This window comes from Mus caroli, chromosome 15 (genome assembly GCF_900094665.2).
Source record: "Mus caroli chromosome 15, CAROLI_EIJ_v1.1, whole genome shotgun sequence".
Lineage (NCBI taxonomy): Eukaryota > Metazoa > Chordata > Mammalia > Rodentia > Muridae > Mus > Mus caroli.
This window is the reverse complement of record NC_034584.1, coordinates 69,806,284-69,825,412: the sequence shown is the minus strand read 5'-3', so window position 1 is coordinate 69,825,412 and position 19,129 is coordinate 69,806,284. Positions and strand designations below refer to the sequence as shown.

General features: G+C 50.2%; 1 protein-coding gene and 1 pseudogene across 3 annotated transcripts; one reads left to right on the top strand and one right to left on the bottom strand.

Annotated features, from left to right (window-relative positions):
* Window positions 1–3,374: 3,374 nt before the first annotated feature.
* On the bottom strand, window positions 3,375–8,349 carry Gsdmd (gasdermin D). 3 transcript variants are annotated; one of them, XM_029469389.1, is made up of 12 exons: window positions 8,180–8,349; window positions 7,211–7,354; window positions 7,036–7,127; window positions 6,296–6,488; window positions 5,615–5,783; window positions 5,246–5,348; window positions 4,961–5,011; window positions 4,600–4,689; window positions 4,312–4,484; window positions 4,093–4,237; window positions 3,920–3,993; window positions 3,378–3,786 (listed from the first exon to the last, which is right to left on the bottom strand). In XM_029469389.1, exons 4-12 carry the CDS (start codon window positions 6,421–6,423, stop codon window positions 3,544–3,546), a joined length of 1,176 nt encoding a protein of 391 aa, XP_029325249.1. In that variant the 5' UTR covers window positions 6,424–6,488; window positions 7,036–7,127; window positions 7,211–7,354; window positions 8,180–8,349; the 3' UTR covers window positions 3,378–3,543. The 3 variants fall into 3 exon arrangements, with proteins under 3 accessions (XP_021039083.1, XP_029325249.1, XP_021039084.1); XM_021183424.2 differs by having other exon boundaries at window positions 3,375–3,786; window positions 7,036–7,259; XM_021183425.2 differs by having other exon boundaries at window positions 7,036–7,354.
* Window positions 8,350–13,082: 4,733 nt separating this feature from the next.
* On the top strand, window positions 13,083–14,614 carry LOC115029426 (annotated as a pseudogene).
* The last annotated feature ends 4,515 nt before the right edge of the window (window positions 14,615–19,129 follow it).

The following is a 19,129-nucleotide window of genomic DNA, read 5'->3' as shown; positions in this document are numbered from 1 at the left end:
AAAGGTAAGAGTCTACTGTCTTTTTCTACAATGTGAGTTTCAGTATAGATTACAATGATGTCTTAGTCAGGGTTTCTATTCCTGCACAAAACATCATGACCAAGAAGCAACTTGGGGAGGAATGGATTTATTCAGCTTATACTTCCATACTGTTGTTCATCACCAAAGGAAGTCAGGGCAGGAACTCACACAAGGCAGGAACGTGGAGGCAGAAGCTGATGCAGAGGTCATGGAGGGGTGCTATTTACTAGCTTGCTCCCTCTGACTTGTTCAGTTTGATTTCTTATAGAACCCAGGACTACCAGCCCATTGTGGATGACACCACCCACCATGGGCCCTCCCTGATTTGATCACTAATTGAGAAAATGCCTTAGAGCTGGATCTCATGGAGGCATTTCCTCAAGCAAGGCTCCTTTCTCTGTGCTAACTCCAGCTTGTATCAAGTTGACACAAGAAACCAGTCAGTACAAATGATGATGCTAACGTGTCTAAAACTTGCCTCTTTTTGTAAACTTAGTAAGATTCTTATAAGCTTCAGTGGCCCTACAAAACTAGAGGACCTTAACCTCCCCATAACTGATAGGGTGAGACCTGCATGTTTCTGGGGAAATGACAAACCTGCAGGAGACCCAGATTGAGTCACTCCACAGATTGTCTAAAGAATTCTGCTCACACAACCAGGCAGGACACATCTGTGTTCCACTCTTTATGGCAGTCTTTGCTCTTCACACAAGGCTAGCCCATTCTTAGGGCTGAGGATACTAATTTACCTTTTTTTTTTTTTTTTGGTTTTTTGAGACAGGGTTTCTCTGTGTAGCCCTGGCTGTCCTGGCACTCACTCTGTAGACCAGGCTGGCCTGGAACTCAGAAATCCGCCTGCCTCTGCCTCCCAAGTGCTGGGATTAAAGGCGTGCACCACCACGCCCGGCTACGTTTTCTTTTTAAGGCCCCACACCTTCTCCTCTTCTTCCACAAATGCGATTGTGAAGTGTCCGGGATGACAGGCAACCAGATGCTTCTGCATCCAACGTCCCCCTGACCATGAACCCACCAACTCCTCATCCTCCCACCCCATGCCATCCCTCTTCAGCAGGAAATAGCCAGATCTGAATGGGAGCCCCTAGACCTAAAGAGGTTGGGATGTTGGGATGGAGCTCCTGCTCAGTTCTGGAACAAGTTAGGAAACCCCATCTGCTTCTCCTTCCCCCAACTCTGCCTTCTCGGAGAAAACTCTGAGCTAACTTGTCATCATTCCTCATCTTGGAGTTTCTGGCCAGGGCCTTGGTTTTGACCATGGATGGACATGATCCCAGATCCTAGATCACACGTCATCACCCCGTATCCTAGAACCATAAAACCCCCTTGCTTTATTTAACCTGGATGTGTAACTTCACTGACTTCCACATGTGACATCTGTGACAATGGTGAACCCACTCGAGAGCTGCCTCCAGATAAACCTGCCTTTATCTACTTTTAATCTGGTCTAATCTGGCCTATGTTTGCATCACTTAAAAAGAGGAAAAAAAAACCCATCAGGAAGAAGCTGTTGCTTCTTTCATCACTCAGCAAGCCAAGACTGAGCTGCACTATGGAGGTGGTGTGGTCCCCACCAAGTACCAAACACGTCTCCTAGCTGTACAGTCTCCCAGGGGCGATCATAACCCCTTGACCATATCAGTTAGGAACATCTCTCCCTAGACACATCCCATGAACTCCCCCGTGCCATGAGACCTGTTGATTGCCAGAATCTGCCTCTGTAGGTCACACTTGTATGCCTGTGGCATAGCATTGTCGAAGAATAAGAGTCTGCTGCCTTAGCTGTGTGCCCTATGTCCCCTGAGGAAGAAGCAGGAGGTCATCCTGTCCCATGGACAGACTTACCTCCTAAACTGTTCTGTGCATCTTTTCTGGGAAAGCATGTGTGGGTATGCTGGGGTCTGTTGGGTAGCAGTTTCCATCCTTCAAGAAAGCTCTTTAGGATAGGAAGTAAACCATATTCACTAGCTCCCTTCTTCCCTCTCTCCCTCCCTCCCCAAGAGGATATGAATAAAGATGCAAACACTTACTCCCTGTCAAGTCCAGTGGCCAAACAGACACAGACAAAGAGCTGCCTAGAAGAAACAAAGATCAACTAAGCTGCCCAGAGGACATTTAGACCAGTCAGTTGGTAAGGACACTCTCCTAAGTGTTGGGCTACCAGCAGGCTGTGCAATGTGCTCCCAGTTTCCAGCTTCCGTGAGCTGTTGCCCGTGCAACACCCTTTGGTGTTGCAACTGTCTTTGTTTGAGTCATTTTTGCTCCTGTAGGTTTACCCCTCGGCCACATTCCTGCAATTAATCCCAATACAATCACTTAGCTCACCAAGTTGGACTTTGATCATATTCATGCTTTGGACTGTCCCAGGTTCTCTAACTGGGGTGTGGTGGTTTGAACAGATAAAACCTCCACAGACTTTGTTTGCATTCTTGGCCCATAGGGAGTGGCACTATGAGGAGGCATGGCCTTGTTGAAATAGGAGTCGCCTTGTTCAAGAAAGTACATTACTGTAGGGGTCTCCTATGCTCAAGCGACACCCAGTGTGGCACCCAGTCTCCTTCTGCTACCTGAGGATCAAGATGTAGAATTCTAAACTCCTGCTCCAGCACTGAGTCTGCCTGTGGGCTGCAGTGTTTCCCACCATAATGATGATGGACTGAACCTCTGAAACTCTAAGCCACCCTGTACTGGCTGGTTTTGTGTCAACTTGACACAGCTGGGGTTATCACAGAGAAAGGAGCTTCAGTTGGGGAAATGCCTCCATGAGATCCAGCTGTAAGGCATTTTCTCAATTAGTGGTCAAGGGGGAAAGGCCCCTTGTGAGTGGGACCATCCTTGGGCTTGCAGTCTTGGGTTTTATAAGAGAGAGCAGGCTGAGCAAGCCAGGGGAAGCAAGCCAGCAAGAAACATCCCTCCATGGCCTCTGCATCAGCTCCTGCTTCCTGCCCTGCTTGAGTTCCAGTCCTGACTTCCTTTGGTGATGAACAGCAATGTGGAAAGTGTAAGCTGAATAAACCCTTTCCTCCCCAACTTGCTTCTTGGTCATGATGTTTGTGCAGGCTGACTAAGACACACCCCCAATTAAATGTTTTCCTTTATAAGAGTTGCCTTGGTCATGGTGGCACACCATAACAGTAGAAACCCTAACTAAGACAAGGGGTAAGCAGACATTTGTTCATGTCTCCCCAGGAAAAGTCTGTCACACAACAGGGCAGACTCACTATGGCCTCACAGGGAGACAGGAATGAGGTGATAGCCATCCTATCCATTTTGATTCTGTGTGGGCAGACCCCACCCTTCCCCATCCCACCGAGGATCCAGTTCCCCTCAACACAGCATTATGCTTTCCTTTGTACATTTATTGAGTTTTCCCAACTTCTGGGTCTCAGTGTATTATAACCTTGTGACTGAGTTGGGTTCTTGGCTTCCCAAAGGCTAGGCTTGGCAAGATTCTGCCTTGGCTGGAAAGTAGGACATGGAGATGTTGTGGGAAGGGAGGCCCACAGGCTAACAAGGTTTCTGGCCTAGACTTGACAATAGGAACAGGGAGGCATAGAGCGCACTTGTGGGGATCAGAGACGTTGGTTCCCAGTGCACCTGGGGGGATTCCACCTGCAGCCCTAGGCCACATTCTTCTAGCAAGACCCAGCTGGGATTCTTTTCATCCCAGCAGTCCCCAAGGAGCACGGTGGGCAGGGACACAGAACTCTGCTCCTGCCATGGGGTGCTCTGTTCCAAGACGTGCTTCACCTACCAACAGAGGAGAGTAAGAGGTTATAGATGCAGCCTGTAGTTTGAGCCCGAGGGATGCAGCACCTGCCTGTGTCAACCTTCCTTGATGTACCCAGGGCCCCATTGCATCCCCAAGGCCATGTCCTCTCACCAACTCCAGCTGCTTTGACAGCACCGTTGTCTCCAGAGCCTTAGCTAGCAGCTGCTGCTGGGTTTCACTCAGCACTGGGGAGAGATCTGAGCTGAGAGAGGGTTCCAGAATGCCCAATATAGAACCTTGTCCTCCCTTCCTGTCCCTTACTAACCCCTCCTCGAGCTGCTCACCAGCCAGTGCTCCCAGCAGGTAGAGGATAGGGCCCGCGAGTTCTGGCACCAATTCTCCAGAGTCAAGCACCAGACACTCAAGGATGCGGCCGGCTGGGCCGTCCAGAGGCTCCACCTGGCCGCCACTGCACAGGCCCTGCTCTAGCTGAGGTAGGGATGGGGTAAGTGAGGCGGGGCAGGCTTGGGAAGACCCTGTCCACCTCTAACACTCTCACTTACTGAGGCCTCTAAGGCTTCCATGCTGGGCTGGTCCTGTAAAATCCTTCCGATGTTCACCAGTAGCTGTTGTCTCAACTCCATTTCCAAGCTCTCCAGTTCTGAGGAGCAGGCCTTCACCTCTGCATACAGGCCCTGGAAGTCTGCCTCAATTAACTCCTCCTCCTCAATTCCATCTGGAGGGACAGAGGGCAGCCTGTGAGGTCTTGGGGAACTGGAGTTAGGAGGGGGTAGATCCAGGGAGCAGACGCAGAACCCGTGGAGTCCCAGGGTGGTCAAGGGGGTACTGACCTGACAGGAGACTGAGCTGCTTACCGATGGAACATAGTGCAGCGAGCACATTGAGGCCATGGTGCCTCTGGCCCACTGCTTTTCTGTCACCTAGGCAGCACATGAGGGTGGCAGAAGGGGAAGAGCTGTTTTGTGCAGTGACCCAGGGACCATTGTCTCATGTCACACAGGGCTGAGATTTTACCCTGGATCCTCCCAGATCCATCCCTCCTACAAATGGCAGCCCAGGGCAGATGGAAAGCTAAGCAGGCCTAGCAACATCACCTGAGTTGAGCCTCACCCATTGTGTATACATGTATATGTGCCCACCTCATGCCTTGAGCACAGGACATCTCAAGCATAGTGGTATGAAGGGCCTTACCTGAGGAGGGCTCAAAGGTCCTCTGTTTCTCATCCGAGACAAGAAGGATATCTGGTTGCAGGCAGAAGCAAGCAGGTTACCAATTCCCTTATTCCCAGGGCTCGTGGGACCTCATGAGATCCCACCCCTACCACCCACATATCAGTTCCTGGCACACTTGACCATCCTGTCTGGGAGATGATGCATCCAGATGCCCACAGCATCCCCTGGCTAGCTGAAGCCTTCCAGATTTCCTGCTTCTCTGCCACATAGTCTGGGCTCTAGAGACAGTCCCTTGGCACTCACCCCATTTAGAGCCAATGAGCAGTTGGGCCACTCGGAATGCCAGAATGCTGCCTGCAGGAATGGTCACCATCTTCTTCCGGCTTTGGTGGCCCTTGCCTTCACCCTGAAGAATGGATATGGGTTCAGGGGCGTAGAATGAATAGCTATGAATGGTGTGTGTGTGTGCTGGTGACGGGGGCTCTCCAAAGGCCAATCCAGCCTTTACTGGTTCCAGCTAACTGGGCAAGTGGGACTATGGCTTACTTCTGGAGGGGCCTTAGTAGAGTCTTCCACCACTGCCTGGGATGTTGTCCCTGGCTTCTAAGATTCCTGCCATTACTACGTGTCCAAGTAGGTCTAGGCAGGTGTTAGGGCTAGGCATCCACACACCTTCAAGCATAAAGCTCCAGGCAGCGTAAACTGGCCTGAGCCCTCTTGGCTGTGGACCTCAGTGATCTGCACTTCCTCCTTTGTCTGCAGCACCTCGGTCACCACAAACAGGTCGTCCCCACGACTCCGAAGCTGTTGCAGGATTTTGTTCTCAGGCTGCTGAAGGTGCCTACAGAAAGATTGCTGGGGCTCGCCCACCATGGATCAGTTTCCCTGCCTCCCATCCCGCTGACAGGTGAGATGGAAAGGCGAGGGAATCCAGGAAGTCTGTGGATACCAGGCTTGGGACCCTCTCCCCCTCCAGGGTGCTCTCAACTGTGTCTAGGTGGTTGTGGGGTATGACAAGTTCAAACACGGAGAAGTGGACACTCGTGCCTGTGGAGGGACTCCATGGTGTACGATCCGTAAATGCTCCAAGCAACCAGGAGCTCAGCCTGATTCTAAGGCTCTTGGGCCCTGCCTCTATATCCTGGTCTTCGGGATACAGTCCTGGCAACAGAGGCTGAGCATCCTTCCCAACCTGCTGTCGTTTCTACTACTCCACCCCTCTGGGGTTTCCCTCATTCAGTGCTGAGAGATATTGCCTCAGAACCCTTCTGATGCCCACAACCCGACAACCTTCCCTAGAAGCACGGCTGCTCAAGGTAAGGGACCCGGCATGTCTTCCCTTCGGGGGCTCACCTTTCATTCTGCATGGTCTCCCAGGTCTTCTGAGTCACACGCAGTATACACACATTCATGGAGGCACTGGAACTGTCAGACACTGCAGCCCCACCAGAAATTTTCCCTTCTCCCATGCCTGATAACATCACTCTGCCCTGAATGTTCCCATCGACGACATCAGAGACTTTGAAGGAGCCAAAACACTCTGGTTCTAAAACGAGACCAGCTCTAAGGTCCTAGTCCAGGAGCCACTGCCTCGTCTTTCCTCTGTAGTGATGGGACCTTTAAAGGACTCCCTACTCAGGCTGGAGAGATGGTTCAGCGGTTGAGAGCACTGACTGCTCTTCTGAAGGTCCTGAGTTCAAATCCCAGCAACCACATGGTGGCTCACAACCATCTGTAATGAGATCTGACGCCCTCTTCTGGTGTGTCTAAAGACAGTTACAATGTACTTACATATAATAAATAAATCTTTGGGCTGGAGCAAGTAGGGCAACAGAGGTCCTGAGTTCAATTCCCAGGAACTACATGATTGCTCACAACCATCTGTTCAACTACAGTGTATCCACATACATTAAATAAATAAATAAATAAATAAATAAATAAATAAATTTAAAAAAACAAAACCAAAAAAAACCCTCCCTACTCTGGAAATAGGACCAGAGGAGTAGAGTTGAACATGCCCAGTAAGATGGCAGGCTGGGCTTTGCCCATTCCCTTCTGTTCAATCTGGAGGTTCAAGATGGGAAAGAAGATACCTGGTTCTGGAGCACTGGGCTCCAGGATGTCCTTGATTGACAGGTTGACACATGAATAACGGGGTTTCCAGAACCTTGAGCTTGAGAATTTCCTGTTCAGGAGGCAGTAGGGCCTGAAGCTGGTGGAATTCCGAAGGCTGTCCACGGGAATGAGATCGCCTCTGCTGCCGCTTACCTCCTTGATCACATTCTTGACCACTTTCTCAAAGGCCGATGGCATGGTCCTGGGGGCAGACGGCTCCGAACTTAGTTCCTCCAGCACTCAGGAACCCCATCCCTTCAAAGTAGCCTTGCCTTGTTAGTCCTGGCACATTCCTGCCTGACCAACACAACACAGACACGATTCACTTCGAGGCTCGCCTATCTGTCTCTCCTTGGGGCCACAGCACTTAGGAGGAAAAGGAGGAGGGGGAGGGGGAGGGAGGGGGAGGGGGAGAAGGTAGTCTGTAGCAGGTCTATACTATCTACATCATTAATTACTGTGCATAGCCCTTGGTCAATTGCTAAAGTCTAAGATACCTTGTTGCTCTCCCTGGCTGAGGGCCAAGGCTGGGGAAGGAACACAAGCCCCCACTTCTAAGGGACTTAGCACAGGAGCCCACAGCAAAGCCAGTGTTCCAGGGTTCGGTGGTTTCCTCCAGGGCTCTCATGTACAGCTCTGTGAGCTACCTGACCTGATTGAACTTTCATGGGTCAGAGGCCAAAACAGGCCTGGGACAGACAACCTGGTCAGTGTGGAGGAGCAGCTCTACACCTAGGAAACTGGGTCTCTGGGCTAATGGTGGAGAGTGAGACAGGAAGGCCCTTGGGGATCAGGGAGGGACTTATGGGTCAGGGAATCAGCATTCATCCCAGAAGCCTAGAGAGTCCCCTCTCCTCCCCCTCCCCCCACTCGGTCCCCTCTTCCCGCCCCAGTGTCAAGCCCAAACCAGGCTTGTCCCACTGTATCACTAGTGGGTGGCCTCCATAGAGGGTAGACCTTAGCTGCTAGAGCCCCTTCAAGCTGTCTTCAAGGTATAGTGGGGCTTCTGGGAAGGGCTAAATCCCCAACTCAACAAGCAAGCATCCAGGCCATAGCGTAGACCACACTAGATAGAGGAGGGGCGGCTGGGCTCTGGAAGGGCTGGGTAGCAGGGTGGCTCACCTCGATTTTTCACCCCTGCCGAGGTATCTGGGTCCACCAAGCGAAGCGAGGACCTGCTGGGATGCCGGGGAGGGGTCTCTTGTCTGCTCAGCCCGGGAGCAACGGGAGCCGCGAGCAAGAGGTCCTCAGGCGGCAGGACACAAAAGTGAAACCGTAAAGCTTCAGCCCGACGTAGCGGGCGGGCCCGGTGCTTTCAAGGAGCCCTTCCTCCCGGAACAGCTGCGCAGCCTGCCCTAGCCTCCTCCTCCTCCCGGGAGCCCGCCTGGGCTTCGGGAATTCCTTGCGATCCGGGAGCTTCACTTTCTTCTAGTCCGGGTTCCTACAAGTTCACAGCGCTTTTTTTTTTTTTTTTTTTGTCGTCTTTTTCGAGACAGGGTTTTTCTGTGTAGCCCTGGCTGTCCTGGAACTCACTCTGTAGACCAGGCTGGCCTNCCTGGAACTCACTCTGTAGACCAGGCTGGCCTCGAACTCAGAAATCCACCTGCCTCTGCCTCCCAAGTGCTGGGATTAAAGGCGTGCGCCACCACCACCGGGCTTCACTTATTCTTTCTTAAACACCTGAGCCATAGTAAAAAATCTGAATGGACTTCTCTAGAAATACACAACTGTACCAGTTGCCAGCAAGCTCACCATTAGTTATCAGGAAAATGCAAATCAAAACTAGATAGCATCAATGCCACTCTGCTGGCTGACATCCTAAGTCAATAGCAGTAAAGCAAACCCCATGGTCCTTGCAGACAGGAAACTGAAAACAGAGCTGCTCTAGAATACATACGTGACCTAGCCATTGGACTTGTAGGTGCATATCCAAAGCAAGAGGTCATCTTGGGGTTGTGGCTATCAATGGTGAAGTGTTTCTCAAACAGCAAACAGAAGGTCAAGCAGATATGCCTACGCCAATGTTTGCGGTAGAGTTTAAATTTTCCTCTTGAGATTTTAAAAACTTGTATCTCACGCGTGGGAGTGTTTTGTCTGCATATATGCAAGTGCACCATATGTGGGTGCCAGGACTTGAGTCCCCGTCCTCTGTAAGAGCAGCAAGTGCTCTTAACCCCTGCACCATCTCTCCAGTCTCCATGGTAACATTTTAAAGAGTCAAGCAGATAACCCTTAAGTGACCTGAATGACAATCAATTCATACATAGATTTTTAAAAAAAGGAAATCTGTCCAGTATTTTGTCCAGTTCTGGGCCCTGCACACACTAGGCAAGAAAACCCCCTATGACCAAGCTCTGTCACCAACCCTCAATAGGGTGCTTGCATGGCTATTGAGAGGCTTGAATACACCTATAAGACACATTGCAGAATGTGGATAAACCCTGAAAACACAGCCACAAGCCCAGACCAAAACTAATCCAAGCCAAACAACAAACAAACAAACAAAAATAAAATGACACATCACTGTGCAAGCCATTTTGTATGAAATCCCCCAAGTAAGCCAGCTGTTCCTGGTTGCCAGTGTCCTGGGGTGTGGGCAGTAGCCACACGAGTTTATTTATGTATGCATTTGTTTATTTAATTTAACTTTGAGACAGGGTCTCTTTATGTATCCCCTGCTAGCCTGGAGCTCAGTAAATAAACAAGACTATCTTGGGACTCACAGAGATTTACCTGCCTCTGCCTCAGTCTTACAGAGGATTCAAGTTCAGTTCCTAGCACTCACATGGTAGATGGTAGCTAGTGACCAAGTTCCAGAGGATCCAGTGAGTTCTTCTGGCCTTCGTGGGCACTACACACACACAGGGTCGTACACACAGAGAGGGACATACAAGGAGACAAAGCATAAAATAAAAATGAAGAAAAATGTTTTAAATAAATCTGGAGTTTAGTAGAAGCATTCAATCCAGCTACAGGCTCCTCAGGGGCATAGTGTTCTGGTACCAGGTGCTGTGGACTTAACCTCCAGCACATGGTTGCTTATAATCAGCCCTCGCAGGCCTCTCTTAGGCTGTGGATTGGAGCTTGAACTCAGAAATCCGCCTGCCTCTGCCTCCCGAGTGCTGGGATTAAAGGCATTCGCCACCACGCCCGGCCCATGGTGATTTATGTAGGAAGGGCCAGCCCTTTGTGGGTGGTATCATCCCTAGGCATCCCTAGATGTGCTTGGGCTATATAAGAAAACCATGGGGCGCATAGGCCTGGGAATGAGCCAGAAAGCAGCTTCCCTCCACCGGATCTGCTACAGCTTCAGTGCCTGTGCTGCCTTCCTTCAAAGATGAACTGTGACCTATAAGCCAAATAAATCCTTCTCTTCCCAGAGGGTTTTACCACAGCAACAAGAGACAAGCCCAAACAGTACGTGTATGTTGTGCATATGTGTCTTTATACCTGCATGTATTATGTGGGCATGCAGATGTTTACTTGTTTGTGTGTTTGTGCCTGTAAGTGTGCGCATTCTTTTTTCTATGGGAGCATGTGCAAGTGTGTATATCTGGAAGTATAGATGCATTTGTGTTTATGTGGGCACATTTGCAGAACGCATGTGTTTGAGTGTATCGGTGGGGCTTGTGCCAGGCCAGGGCTGTCCACTGCAGGAAGTGACTCTGCCTGACATACCAAGTCTTCAATGTCCCCCTGGTCCCTTTCTTAGCAGTACTGACCCTCATGAGCCACACCCAGCCTTGCTGCTTATTTCTCCCTCTCCAGTCGGGGCCAGTTCTAGTCCAGGGACCATGGCAAGTGGGCTTTGTTTCGAGACAGGGTCTTTTTATGTATCCCTGGCTGTGCTGGAGCTCACTGTAGACCAGGCTGGCCTCAGACTCATGGAGATCCTGATGCTCCTGCCTCCCCAAGTGCTGAGGTTACGACCACGAGCCACAGCGCCCTGCTGGAAGTGGCCTTTAGGGTACAGGGTGGTTTCATCGTGTGGGTTTTCAGCAGGATCTGATAGGTTCTGTTTTATTTCTGTTTTATTTGTCGGTTTTTAAGAATTTGTATTACATTTGATGTTTTTGTGTGTGCTTGCGTGTGTGCGTGTGTGTGTGTGTGCGAGTGTGCATACGTATGTGCGTGCAGGTATGTACACATTGAATTACAGTGGGCTTGTTAAGGTTAGAGGACGACCTTCCAGAGTTGGCCATGGGGATCAAGCTCAGGTCCTCTGGCTTGGGAACGGGTGCCTTGGTTCACTGAACCCCCTTACTGATCTCTGGTTAACTTTATTAGAAAACCAGGGCGTGGGGAGTCAGGACTTTCTGGGGCATGAAGGCTAGGTAGGTGCCTGCCATCCACAGGGAGGGCAAAACAGGCTGTGGCCCATTGCGCCTGCCCTCTGCAGACAGTGGTCTGAGGGAGCCAATGGCCTGGCTGCATGTGCTTCTGCCGTGCATCCTTTACTCACATTTTCGGTTCTTTAATAATAACCCCAAACCAAAAGTGCTGGGCATGTTGGCTCCAGCCAGCCAGCCAGAGAGGACAGGGTGTGAAGCCCAGCAGGAAGGCCTGTGTGTGTGTGTACAAGGCCAGTCCCCAGTCCCCACTCTGGCCTCACTCACAGGCTGAGGGCCCCTAGTTCCTCTTGAGGATCAAGCAGTGTGGGACACATTGCTGCAACTTCCAGGCACCCTGTGCCAGGGGCTTCCTCCTTTTGATTAGGTTATGGGGTTTGGGAGTCTCTAAGGATGACCAAGGCCACTCTGGGAAAAATCTGGACAGGCCTTTGTGGCTGAATTGTGACCAGGGCCTGAGACCCTTGGGCCAGAATTCTGGGGAGAGTGGGAGAAGGGTCATTTAGTGAGGTGTGCCTGAACATGTATGGTCCTGCTAAAGGGGAAGTATACTGTGCAGTCACTGCCTGCCAGAATTGGCACTGGCTCAAAAAAACGGTGGCACTGGGCCAACAACAGCAGTGAACCTCAGGGACTAACGACCCTGGCCACGGAACAGGGACAAGTTGTGGAATACAAGAAGGCCAGTGACAAAAGGGATTCAGGACTAGTCTAGTGGCCAGCCTTGGGGTTGGGGGTGGGGAGCATAGTCAGGACTCTGTATATAACTAGAGGATCTAGGAATGTGAGGGAGGACATAGGGAGGAGCTTCTATCTAGTTCTAGTTCCTAAGCCCTTAGTTAGGCTGCCCCGTGGGCCCCAGAGGGAGGGAGGCATCAGCGTAGCTCCACCTCTAGCCCTTTAGCTTTCAGCCCATCCTGCAGGCAGCACTGGGTGGCTGAAGCGGAAGCTGGGCAGACAACAGGGACGGGAGCAAAGGCAATGGGAGCAACCGGATAGGCCTTTTGGGTCCAGATGGGATGGGAGGAGTCAGAAGAGGTTGCAGAAAGACCCAGGATACTGAGGGAAGGGAAAGTGGCCCAGCATCGGGGACAGGCAGTGGAGGTTCAAGGGGTCCCTGTTACCTCATGTAGCCCAGGCCCACCTGTAAGTGTCCCATCCCTGGCACATCCTTCTTGTTCTATTTCCTCTTGAGGGAGTCAGATCCCAGCATTAGCTGGATGGGATGACAGGACATAGTGGCCCGTGTCCCCACCTCCACCCACCCATAGCATCTCTCCCAGGTCTTTCTGCCAGACACTTCTTTGGGGGTAGGGCTTGTTTTTCATCTGTTGGTGATCCCTGAAGGCCCAGGACTTAGCAGATGGAAGACTGGATTGTGAGACGGAGGCAGGATAGCAAAACGGAAATTTATGAGGGCACAGGAAGGGAAAGAAGCCCCTCACTCATCCTGGGGTCGGATTGGAACCTTTCAGCAGCAGAGAAGCAAGACTAACATTTGCCATAAAGGCCGCTGACACAGAGATAACGTTTTTATATGCAGATATTTTATGTTGAAAGTAGCATTGCGGCTTTCTGCTCCTTCCTGTTCCAGAGACAGCCGTATCTTTTTGTGCAGTGCCAGCCTTGTCCCGTAGACAAAATGGTGAAGGTCGGTATGAACGGATTTGGCCGTATTGGGTGCCTGGATACCAGGGCTGCCATCTGCTCTCCACATGGCAAAGTGGAGATTGTTGCCATCAACGACCCCTTCATTGACCTCAACTGCATGGTCTATATGTTCCAGTTCGACTCCACCTATAGCAAATTCAAGGACACAGTCAAGGCCAAGAATGGGAAACTTGTCATCAACGGGAAGCCCATCACCATCTTCCAGGAGTGAGATCCCGCTAACATCAAATGGGGTGAGGTCGGTGCTGAGTATGTCGTGGAGTCTACTGGTGTTTTCACCACCATGGCGAAGGCTGGGGCCCGCTTGAAGGGTGGAGCCAAAAGGGTCAGCATCTCTGCCCCTTCTGCCGATGCCCCCATGTTTGTGATGGGTGTGAACCACGAGAAATATGACAACTCACTCAACACTGTCAGCAATGCATCCTGCATCACCAACTGCTTAGCCCCTGTACTGGCTAGTTTTGTGTTAACTTGACACAGGCTGGAGTTATCACAGAGAACGAAGCTTCAGTTGGGGGAATGCCTCCATGAGATCCAGCTGTAAGGCATTTTCTCAATTAGTGACCAAGTCGGGAGGTCCCCTTGTGGGTGGTGCCATTTCTGGGCTAGTAGTCTTGGTCCTATAAGAGAGCGGGCTGAGCAAGCCAGGGGAAGCAAGCCAGTAAAGAACATCCCTCCATGGCCTCTGCATCAGCTCCTGCTTCCTGCCCTGCTTGAGTTCCAGTCCTGACTTCCTTTGGTGATGAACAGCAGTATGGAAGTGTAAGCTGAATAAACCCTTTCCTCCCCAACTTGCTTCTTGGTCATGATGTTTGTGCAGGAATAGAAACCCTGACTAAGACAGCCCCCCTGGCCAAGGTCATCCATGACAACTTTGACATCGTGGAAGGGCTCATGACCATGGTTCATGCCATCACTGCCACTCAGAAGACTGTGGATGGTCCCTTTGGAAAGCTGTGGCATGATGGCTGTGGGGCTCTCCCCAGAACATTATCTCTGCATCCACTGGTGCTGCCAAGGCTGTGGGCAAGGTCATCCCAGAGCTGAACAGGAAGCTCACTGGCATGGCCTTTCCTGTTTCTACCCTCAATGTGTCCGTCGTGGATCTGACGTGCCACCTGGAGAAACCTGCCAAGTATGACAACATCAAGAAAGTGGTGAAGCAGGCATCTGAGGGCCCACTGAAGGGCATCCTGGGCTACACTGACGACCAGGTTGTCTCCTGCGATTTCAACAGCAACTCCCACTCTTCCACCTTCGATGCTGGGGCTGGCATTGCACTCAATGACAACTTTGTCAAGCTCATTTCCTGATATGACAATGAATAAGGCTACAGCAACAGGGTGGTGGACCTTATGGCCTACATGACCTCCAAGGAGCAAGAAACCCTGGACCACCCACCCCAGCAAGGACACTGAGAGCAAGAGAGAGACCCTCTGTTGCTGAAGAGTCCCTATCCCAACTCGGCCCCCAACACTGAGCATCTCCCTCACAATTTCCATCCCAGACCCCCATAATAACAGGAGGGGCCTAGGGAGCTCTCCCTACTCTCTTGAATACCATCAATAAAGTTTGCTGCAACCCCCCCCCCCCAAAAAAAAAAAAAAGAAAAAGAAAAAAAGTAGCGTAGCGTTGCCAGGTCTAAGGCCTGAATGTGTATCACTCTGGCTAGGCCCTCACTCTTTACTGCTCATTGTCCAGGGGTCCTTGCAGGTGACAGGCAAAAAAGCTTGGAGAGATGAGAACTTGAACCCAGTGTAGACTGACTTATCAACCTGGATCGGACTTCCGGGAGTCTAATGCCAGCAGTTCATTGTCAACAGAGTTTAAAACCCAGTAAAATGTAGAGGAAGGTTTTCAGGAAACAACTGGTCTAATTCCAGACGCACGATAAAGCTTAAGGTGTGTACCCACATATAAATTCCTTTACAAAGTCCGTGTGACTACGTGTCCACGAGGGTAAGTTCTATAGCTCAGAGCCTAGTATCTAATGTGGGCTTTGACTGACAGTGTAGAGGTCAGCAGTCCACAGAGTGCACATGACGCTTCCTCTACGGATGGGTAAGGATGGGTAACGGTCCAGGGAGGAAGAGTCTGGGATAATCCTTCTGGGAAATTTGGGCGAGGTCTGCCTCTACAGAAAGGGGTGGGCGAGGTCTCCCTCTACAGAAAGGGGTGGGCGAGGTCTGCCTCTACAGATATGTCATCAGGTTGTTAACAAAGTCCATTCCCAGCCTTCAGGACGGGAAAATAGGTATTCTGTATCCTCCATTGAGAAAAGGCCCCTGTGTGTTTAATATTCCTGGTGTCCTCAGTGGTCTGTGGGCACAAGGATTTTTGTGACCCCCCTCAACAAATTGTTCCCTGGGAACCAGCTGGTGGTCTCATTTAGTTTTTTTTTTTTTTTTAAGATTTATTTATTTTATGTATGAAAGTACACTGTTGCTGTACTTTAGACACACACCCAGAAGAGGACATCAGATCCCATGACAGATGGTTGTGAGCCACCATGTGGTTGCTGGGATTTGAACTCAGGACCTCTGGAAGAGCAGTCAGAGCTCTTAACCACTGAGCCATTTCTCCAGCCACTCATTTAGGTTTCTTAGCAGCTTTTTGAAGAAGATTTCAAATCCCACCAAAACCCGACACATGATTGTTGTAAAGCAGCCAGCTATGGCTGTCTCTCCAGGAGCCTGTGCCCACACCTGAGTTTCTCTTACTTTGAGTGATTTCTTTTTGAGAACCTTCAGCTTTCCATCTGAGCGCCTCTTATTTTCTTAATTCTGGTGCTTAAGCCTATGTTAAAATATGTTTATTACACCCCAACTCTGCTTCATAGTGTCCTGACATTTTTTTTTTTAATGTGTCAAAGGTACAAATCCAACCTTGGTCTGAGTTGAGGTCCTTAGAAGTCTAAGGGAACTCTTCAGGCAGCCGAGGATGACACTGGGGAGCTATACCTCCTGCCTCTGACAAATTCCCACTGTCCACATATCCCCAAGAGCCTGCTGGAATGCCCTGTTCTAGGGTCAAGGATGCCAAATTCAATCTAAACCATACAAATTCTCCAAAGAGGAAAGGTGTTTGTTGACAAGAAGTTTTTTTGTTGTTTGTATTTTGTTTTTCAGAAAGGGTTTCTCTGTGTAGCTCTGGCTGTCCTGGAACTCAATCTGTAGGCCAGGCTGGCTTCTAACTCAGATCCACCTGCCTCTGCCTCCTGAGCGTTGGAATAAAGATGTGTGCCACTACTGCTGGCTTGGCAAGATGTTTTTTAAAAGTACTTAAGAAGCCGGGTGGTGGTGGCGCACGCCTTTAATCCCAGCACTTGGGAGGTTGAGTTGAATTTCTGTGAGTTTGAAGCCAGCCTAGTCTACAGAGGAAGTTCTAGGACATTGGACACTGGGGCTCTACATAGAGAAACCCTGTCTCAAAAAACAAATAAGCGGGCTGGAGAGATGGCTCGGCGGTTAAGAGCACCGACTGCTCTGCCGGAGGTCATGAGTTCAAATCCCAGCAACCACATGGTGGTTCACAACCATCTGTAACGAGATCAGATGCCCTCTTCTGGTGTGTCTGAAGACAGCTACAGTGTACTTACATATAAATAAATAATAATAGTAAATCCATAAAAAAGAAAACAAGCGGGGCTGGAGAGATAGCTCAGCAGTTAAAAGCACTGACTGTTTTAAACATCTGTAATGGGATCTGATGCTCTCTTCTGGTGTGTCTGAAGACAGCAACAGTGTACTCACATAAAACAAATAAAAAAAGATTTATATATTTAATGTATATGAGTACACTATTGCTGTCTTCAGCACCAAATAATTCTTTAAAAAAGAAAAATAATGGGCTAGAGAGATGGCTCAGTGGTTAAGAGCACTGACTGCTCTTCTAGAGGTCCTGAATTCAATTCCCAGCAACCACATGGTGGCTCACAGCCATCTGTAATGGGATCTGATGCCCTTTTCTGGTGTGTNTGAAGACAGCTACAGTGTACTCATATAAANAAAANAAGTACATCTTTTTTTTTTTTTTTTTTTGGTTTTTCCAGACAGGGTTTCTCTGTATAGCCCTATCCTGGAATTCACTCTGTAGACCAGGCTGGCCTTGAACTCAGAAATCCGCCTGCCTCTGCCTCCCCAGTGCTGGGATTAAAGTCGTGTGCCACTACTGCCCGGCTAAATAAATACATCTACATCTTAAAAAAAAAAAAAAAAAAGAAAAGAAAAAGAAAAAGAAGAAAACACACACACACATGCATGTACACATGTACACACACACACGCACACACACCCTCTATGTGTTGTGGGCCGGGCCTGCAAAGCACAGGTACATGTAAAATAAAGAATCTCTCGGAGGGCTCCTGAGAAAGTCACTGTCTCAGACACATGGGGCTGAAGCCTTACTGTGTCTAGTTTTACTGAATCTAACAAGAGGGGGCTCATCCTGAGATCACCCACCTTCACATTAACAAAGTAAGCCAGGGGTAGCTTGGTGAGCCTGAGAGACTTTGCAGTGGGGGTTTGGAGCGATGCATGCTCTCTCTGCCCACTTCTCTTTTAGTCACTTCCTGCTCTCCTCTCTCCAGGAGGTACAGGACAGCCTGCCAAGGACTTTTTCCATTGCAGCGTTCAGCGTCACGCTCATCTGATGGCCCCTGCGTGTGGACGATTGTTGAGTTGGCCAGGAAGGAGGGTGAAGAGCCACACCCTGAAAGTGGAATGGAAAAAATCCCCAAACTGAGTGCAGGCTGAGTCAGTGGAGGGGGAGTAGATGCTTTTGAAGGCTGACAAAGTGTGTGTGGCTGCAGATAACATGTACACATTCCATCCACGTTCTCCAGAGAAAAATACTTTAAAAAAATAATTGATTTCTTTAAAAATTCACTTTACATTCTAGCCTCTCCCTCCCACATCCCCCCCTACATTCTCACCCCCCCCCAGTCCTACCCTTACCAATCCACCTCCTTGTCCCTGTCCCCTTCCCTTCTACTCAGAGAAGGTGCCCTTCTTGGGCACCGTCCCACCCTGGGACATCGAGTCCCAGCAGAACTAGGCACATCCTCTCCCACTGAGGCCCAACCAGGAAGTCCAGTGGCAGCACTTTCCCCTTAGATTAGCGCCAGGACACACTTTACTGAGGCAGTATCTGGGAGGTGTTGAGAGTTAAGGCTGGGAAGGTATGTATGGCCAAGTCACTCAAGGTGACTTGGTGCCAGCTCAGGATGAAGGTGGGAAGATCAGAGGAAGCCCTTGCATTGTAAGAGCTGGAAGAGAGTGCAGGAGATGGTGCATAAAAGCAGAGGGGATGGATGGAGCGGGACCAGAGACAAAGGTTCTGGGGAAGGAAAAGAAAGAGCCTATTACAGCATGGGCAACATGGATGTGTGACTTAGTTTCCTCTGCTTGCCGAAAGGCTATCTGTTCTCCACTGCAACTTGCATCTGGGCCTCTCTGCAAGCAGGTACGCTTCATGGAGAAAAAACACAGGCAGAGCAAGGTGATGGAGGCATGTGCCTTTAATCCCAGTACTTGGGAGCCAGAGGAAGGTGGGTCTCTGAGTTTGAGACCAGAATGGTCTAGAGTTAGTTCCAGAATAGCCAGGGCTACACAGAGAAACCCTGTCTAGAAAAACAAAATGGGGTGGGAGGCAGAAAACCCAGAGGGAGAGCAGGCCATGGGTAGATGGCCACAAAGCACTGGCTCAGGGTAGGCAAAACAGGAGATGGCAGAGCTGTCTTTTGAGCTGGGGGACAGGAAACTGAGCCAGCATCATGTTTGGTGGGTGGGTGCTGAACCAGGCCGGCATTCTAGCTGAAGTGCTAGCTTCAGGGGTTGACACCAGTGCTGCATGCAATAGGGCCATTGTACAGACTAAACCTGTCGCACCCAGGGGTGTGGCTGTGAGCCTGTTGAGCACCAGGGTTGGCCAATTTGTGTTTTAAAATTAATGTTAGCCGGGCGTGGTGGCGCACGCCTTTAGTCCCAGCACTCGGGAGGCAGAGGCAGGTAGATTTCTGAGTTCGAGGCCAGCCTGGTCTACAAAGTGAGTT

What these genes read in the sequence shown, in the direction of transcription:
- Gsdmd (XM_021183424.2), bottom strand. Translation starts at nt 7,255, where the DNA reads ATGCCATCGGCCTTTGAGAAAGTGGTCAAGAATGTGATCAAGGAGGTA. An exon ending in GAGACCATGCAGAATGAAAG is followed by an intron (nt 5,784 to 6,295) that starts GTGAGCCCCCGA and finishes ATCTTTCTGTAG; the next exon opens with GCACCTTCAGCAGCCTGAGA. An exon ending in GCTCATTGGCTCTAAATGGG is followed by an intron (nt 5,012 to 5,245) that starts GTGAGTGCCAAG and finishes GCCTGCAACCAG; the next exon opens with ATATCCTTCTTGTCTCGGAT.